General features: G+C 39.5%; 1 protein-coding gene across 1 annotated transcript in view; it reads right to left on the bottom strand.

Moving 5' to 3' along the window:
• Positions 1-5,982: 5,982 nt before the first annotated feature.
• The window catches only part of LOC115271632 (olfactory receptor 52D1-like), a 56,771-nt gene continuing 56,286 nt past the window's right edge, over positions 5,983-6,467 (bottom strand). Inside the window, exon 2 of the mRNA XM_029914533.1 lies at positions 5,983-6,467. Coding sequence (XP_029770393.1) covers positions 5,983-6,467 — 485 coding nt within the window.

Below are 6,467 nucleotides of genomic sequence, written 5' to 3'. Positions count from 1 at the left end.
CAGGAAACACTTCGTGAGATTAACTAATTTTAGGATCGAATAAAACTCAAAAATGTTCTGTAAAATTTATAAAAATAGTGTTTAACGAATAATGCCTAGCTAACTTTTCTACCATACATCTTCACTAAAACCAAAAACATGTATAAACCATGACATAATGTTTTTTATCTTTAGAGGTCACCTAGTGAATTTTCAATAATATAGTCCATAAAAACATGTCAGTTATATTTACAAGTACTAAATTTAATAATTCACCTTTCATAATTCGTTTTCTTTCTAGTTAACAACGTATTCTAATGATAGATATTTAAGTAAAATTGCAAAAATTACATGAAGTTAAACAAGTGAAAAGAGAGATCTTTACTATTTCAATCTTTCCTTAATTTTCTTTCATGTAGTTCCCCCACTTAGAACTATAACTTATTTAGCTTTAGAGGCAACACCGCTCCCACTGCCTTGCCTATGTTTTAATAGTATATTTACATTCAGGACATACAGGCTCTGCCAGACTACTCGGCTCCAAAATCATACGTTGCTCTGCACTAAATATGTATAACCAGACACAGCAAGCTTTGGTCAAGTGCATGGTGACATAACTACTCATGGTAGAGACTTGCTCTACATCCGGAATTGAAATTCTTCCCTTGCATGTTGCTTGGAAGAGACAGAGGACTGGATGAGAAAAGTAGTGCTTGAAGTATAAGTGATTTTAAGAACACAGACTTTTTGCCACTATGTAATCAATCCTCACACAAGAATGAAAAAAACTAATCTTCCACCAGAGATTGTGTGTCTGGCAGGGAGGGCTTGTCGCCCCTTTAGAGTAGCTCTCTGGCTCCTAACCTGGGAGATCTCACCATGCAGCCCTGTGCTTCTATTTCTCCCACTGTGGGACACTGTGGGAGCTGCTAGGGCTGCCGTGACAAAGTGCCATAGGCTGGATGGTCCAAACAATGGCAATTTATTTTCTCAATGTTCCTAGGGGTTAGAAAGTCCTAGAGAAAGGTCTGGTAGGCTTCAGTTTCTGGTGAGTACTCTTTTCCTGGCCTGCAGGCTGCGCTCTGCCTTCACTTCACCTTTCCTCTGAGCCTGAGCAGGAAGAAGCGTCTCTGGTGCTGTTCTTAGAAGGACCCTAATCACTAATCCTACTGGACTAGAGCCTAAACTTCATACTCTCATTTACTTTAATTACCCTAAAATGCTAACTTCCAAAACAGTTACATTAGGGCTTAAAACTTGAACTTCAACAGATGAGGTGTTTTGTTTGTTTGTTTTGTTTTATTTTTTTGTGATATACAATCAGTCTATAGAAATACTATGGATAAAAATCATAAATATCCTCAAACTCATACAACATATATCCCCGGCCTCAAACCTTAACTTTATCCAGCAATCATTCTGCTTGCTCTGGTTAATTTCCTTTATTTTCTCCATTAGGGGTCATCTCCAACATTCATTGCTTCTTTGGAGCTTGCTGTCTGACTTATACTCGAAATGTAGAATATTTAAGGTTTAATGACTAGAAAAATGCATATGGGGGATGAAGGAGAAAAATACGTGCAAATGACACCTGGTCTAGATTAGACAGTGTGGTCGCTAACTTTATGTGTCCTCCTGACTGGTCCACATGGTTCCTGGATAGTTGACCAACAGTTTTCTAGGTGTGTTTGTAAGAGTGTTTCTGGACAAAACACTGGACAAAGCATTTGAATTGATGGACTCAGTAAAGCAATTTTTTGTCCCCAAGATCTGTGAACATGATCCCAACCACTGAAGGCCTGAAGAAAGAAATATTTGGAGGAAGAAGACCTAGATGTTTTCTGTCTGTTTGCTTCAGGTGGGACATCATCTTTTCTGGCCCTTGGTGCTCCTGAATCTCAGGCCCTCAGATGTGGACCAGAATCTCTACCATCAGGTGCTCTGGTTTGCAGGCCTTCAGATTTAGACAGCCTTACATCACCAGCTTCCCAAGGTTTCCATCTCACACATGACAAATCATGGGACTTTTCGGCCTCTCCAATTACATAAACAAGTGTAAAGGAAACTGAAGAGAGGCAAACATGAAAATAAAGATGGGGTAAACATGGAGAAAGGTGGAGCAACAAAGAAGTGTGCCAGTAATCCAAGAGAAAAGAAACAATAAAAAAATATGGAACAGTCAACTGTAACAGCATCTTAATTGAGAGTCCAAAGTATGTAGGAATATTGAGGTCAATGGTGACAGTGGGTGCAGTTTTATGGTATGATATGACTATAATATTGTCCATGAGGGAGGGAATGACTAAATGAAATAAAACATAAGGGGATCCAATGGCAAATAAACATGTCCTTGAGCAACTCATGGTATAGCCCCTTGTACCAGGTTATAATATACACACTTCTTTTTCTGCCCAAGAAATGGAAGATTAAGTATTCTAGCCAAAAATCAATGGGTAATAGCAGTAGACAGGTGAGTTAAGACCAAGACCTGAAGAATGATACATAATTCCGGCATTATCCAATTTTGAAAGAAAGGATAATGTGTATGCTTTGAAGAACTTAAAGAGGAGTATTTGGATTTTAGAGCGATCACTCTGTCAGCCAAGGGAAGAAATTGATGCACTCTGGCAGAGCTGGTGCAGGGAAAAAGTAGGCGATTGCTTTGGTAATTCAGATGGTGAAAGTCTAAAGTCAGGAAGATAAGATATAAATAAAATGGCAGAAATGTTTGTAGGAAGGCAATGAAACTTGAAAACTAAATGGACATGAGGATGAGAGTAACAGTCAAAGAGGAGTGGAGGATTTTAAGCCAGAGCTGAGAACAACAGCGCCCTTAGGAGAAACGTGACAGGAAGTCCTTCCTCTGTGAACTCAGCCCAGCATTCCTGCCTGAGAACACCCACAACTGGCGGGAGTCCAGCTCTCTGATTTCTACCCTGTCCCTCCTATCATTGTTCCAAGAGGGGAGTAGATGCTGGTGAAGAGAAATAACATCTGTCGCACTCCTGCCATCTTGCAACTTAAGTAAATAATTCATAGGATACCCACAACAACACATGGAGGGGGGTTTTAGGATATTATATCTTCCTAAGGACAAGGAAAACTAAGGTTTCATTCATGGTTTAGGTTAACAACATCTAACTGGTAAGTGACTAACCTGGTATTCATAACAAGTCTGATCCAAAAAACATGTTCTCAAATATAACATGCTTCCTCCCCTTTTCCCTAAGGGATAGCTTGGCTCTCATGTCTGCCAGCAAAGAAATAATGTGGAGGATGGTGGTGACATCTGTGAAAATGGCCAAGTAAGGACCTCAGAAGTTTTCTTCTTCCATTGAGAAAATGAGAAAACGGACAAGAAATGGTCTGAATCAACTTGTTCAAAATTCTGGACATTAAACAAAAGCTTGCATCTGTCTTGGTGAAGTGTATTTAAGAAAAATGGTTGACCTTTTGCGAGATTGGTGGCTTTGTGTCATTTTGATTTGCCCTAATCCCATTCCCCCACTCCCTAGCTCTATTGTAGCATTAAAAAATAATAACCGGAGTGCACAGTGAAAACCAATGGTCTAGTGGCATCCAGAGGGAGCAGTTTGGAGATAGACTTCTTTCAAAATCTCCTTTCCAGAAACTTGTCATTATTTGGTCTGATAATTCCTGTGAAGATCATCTTGCTAGACTGTCTCTATCTGATCTGATCTGCAGCTCTCTTCATACGAACATTGTTTTTTCCTATGGGTAAGTAAAAAACAATTACCAGCCATCAACAAACTTTGCAGGTGACTGTGGTAGTGGATAACAGTTGGGAAAAATAATAAATTAACCAAACTGCTAAAAAGGAAAAGCTGAAGAATGAGATAATTATAGGAGCTTTGAATATTTTTAACATATGCCTGAGGTATAGAAGGCCATGTGTATGTCAGGGCTCTGCACATGCCCAGGGCTGTAGAAATGACCAGAAAAGATCTGAGAAGGCCCTCATGCCTCATCCCTGGCTTATCTTGAGACTGTGCCTGAGCAGAAAAATAAAGGCTAGCATAGAGTCCCGTAATGGATGTCTGGGTGTTGTAATTGTGTTCCATTATGCCCACAGATCCCTGAGCAAAGACAAAGACTTACTGCTCCCAAGTGTATAAGAAAATCTTCCGGTTATTAACTGGCACTGAGCTAACTCAGCTTCAGTGGCTGCACAAAAAAATTGATGTTACAGAATTAATTCAGAAAACCACTGAGCAAATGCCAGCCTCAAAAGCAAATTCTGGAGAAAGAGAAATGTGTGATTCCCAGAGTTGCCACAAAGCGTCCAGTTTTCAATAGATTACGGGGCATCAAAAGAAACAAAAATTATGGTCCATACAGAGAAAAAAAATACCAAGAGAAACTGTCCCTGAGGAAGTCAAAACATTGGACTTCTTAAATCATGACTTTAAAATCAGCTATTTTAAATATGCTCAATGAACTAAAGGAAATTGTGATAATATTATTAGTAAAGAGATAGTAATCATTTAAAAAAATCATATATAAATTCTAGAGTTAAAATTTCAATAATTGAGGTACACCTGGGTGGCTCAGTTGGTTAAGCATCTGACTCTTAATTTTGACTCAGGTCATAATCTTGTTCATGAATTCAGCCTGTGCTGGGCTCTGCACTGGCGGTGAGGAGCCTACTTGGGATTTTCTCTTTCCCATTTCTCTCTCTTCCCCCCCATTCTCTCTTTCTCTCTCAAAATGAATAAATAAGCAGAAATAAAATTTAATAACTGAAATAAAAATTTATTCTAAGGGCTTAACAGTACATTTGAGAATAGAAAGAAACAGCAAACAAGAGGACTGGTCAATGACGATCATGCAGTCTGAGTAACCAAAGGAAAAAAGAATGAAGGAAACTGAGAAGAGGCTCAAGACTTATGAAACATCATCAAAAATGACAATATATATGTATGAAAGTCTGAGAAGGAGCAGAGAGAGAAAGAAGGAACATTTGAAGAAGTAACAGTGAAACACTCCTAATTTGGTGAACAATATTAACAGAAGCTCAACAAATTTTAAGTATGATAAATTTAAAAGATACACTCAGTAATTGAAATGAACACGGGTTATGAAGAAAGGCACTGAGACTCTGAACAGGTAAATCTTAATAGGAGATAGATTACTGGCTAAAAAGGAAATGACTCTTGCAAACAGAGGAGTGGATAGTAATGGGGGAAAATATGGTTTTAGTGAGTGCTAATCATATACCAAACAATGTCTAACTGTACAGAGCAGTTATAAATATTGTAACATAAATTACGTGAGATGAGAAAATACACAATTATTCTTAGATGATTCATAAAACTAACACATTTTTGAGAGGTCACATGACTTTTACATCTTACATTTCCTTATTGACTATTATATGCTTCAGACCCTGTTCTAAGTTTTCTATATACACTCAGTAATTTCTTTTACCCTCACCACAACCTCGAGAGTTAGGTATTATTATCCTCACCTACATTTGACCTAAATAGGCACAGAAGAATTTACCAACATGCTCAAAACACAAAACTAGTGAATGGAGAAACCAGTTTTCAAACCCAGGTACTCTGATGATACCATTTGTGTTCTAATGCTCTTAATCACTGCTCAGAGTTTTTGGAGCTCAGATTCAAATTCACTCCAGATATGCTATTTTTTGTTTGTTTGTCACTCCATTGCCTGTAGAATATTTCTAAAATGAAATGCAGTGTGAACTACAGATAGAGATGCCTTGTGTCCTGGTAAATTATAGTCCCTGTTTAGATGACAGAAAAAAGTACAATATGTTCTGGGCAATTCAGAATTGCTGAAGGAGATTATTTGGTGTAATCCTTAACATGTCCAAATTATCTGACCATTCCCCTTTCTCCAGCACTTCCTTCCAAGTGATTACCCCTCTCACATCCATGGCTTCCATCCATACACACGCATCCAGACAATTCTCAAGCCATTTAGCAGTCTTTATCATCTCCAACCACTGGTCAGAATTCACACTGAGACCATCCTCACATGCAACAATTTGGGAAGTCGGCTCCGAATCGCCTTGGTCCTAGCCCCATAGATGATGGGGTTGAGCACAGGAGGCACCAGCACATACAGGTTTGCCAGGAAAATGTGCACATTCTTGGGGACTCGGTGCTGGCCAAAACGGTGGGTGAGGAAGGAGAAGAAGGCAGGAATGTAGAAGACCAGGATGACCCCGAGGTGGGAGCCACAGGTACTCAGAGCCTTGTGCCTGGCATCTTGAGATGGAAGGCGGAAGACAGCATGGAGGATGAAGCCATAGGAAATGGCAATGAGGATGGCATCCAGACCCACGGCCAGCAAGGCCACAGTCAGCCCATAGACAACATTGACAGTGATGTTGGCACAGGCCAGGCGAGCGATGCCCATGTGCTCACAGTATGTGTGGGCCATGACATGGTGACCACAGTAAGGCAGTCGCTTCAACAGGAAGATGAATGGGGAAACAA

Source organism: Suricata suricatta, chromosome 11 (genome assembly GCF_006229205.1).
Source record: "Suricata suricatta isolate VVHF042 chromosome 11, meerkat_22Aug2017_6uvM2_HiC, whole genome shotgun sequence".
NCBI lineage: Eukaryota > Metazoa > Chordata > Mammalia > Carnivora > Herpestidae > Suricata > Suricata suricatta.
The sequence above is the reverse complement of the archived record's forward strand: the minus strand, read 5'-3'. Positions and strand labels throughout refer to the sequence as shown.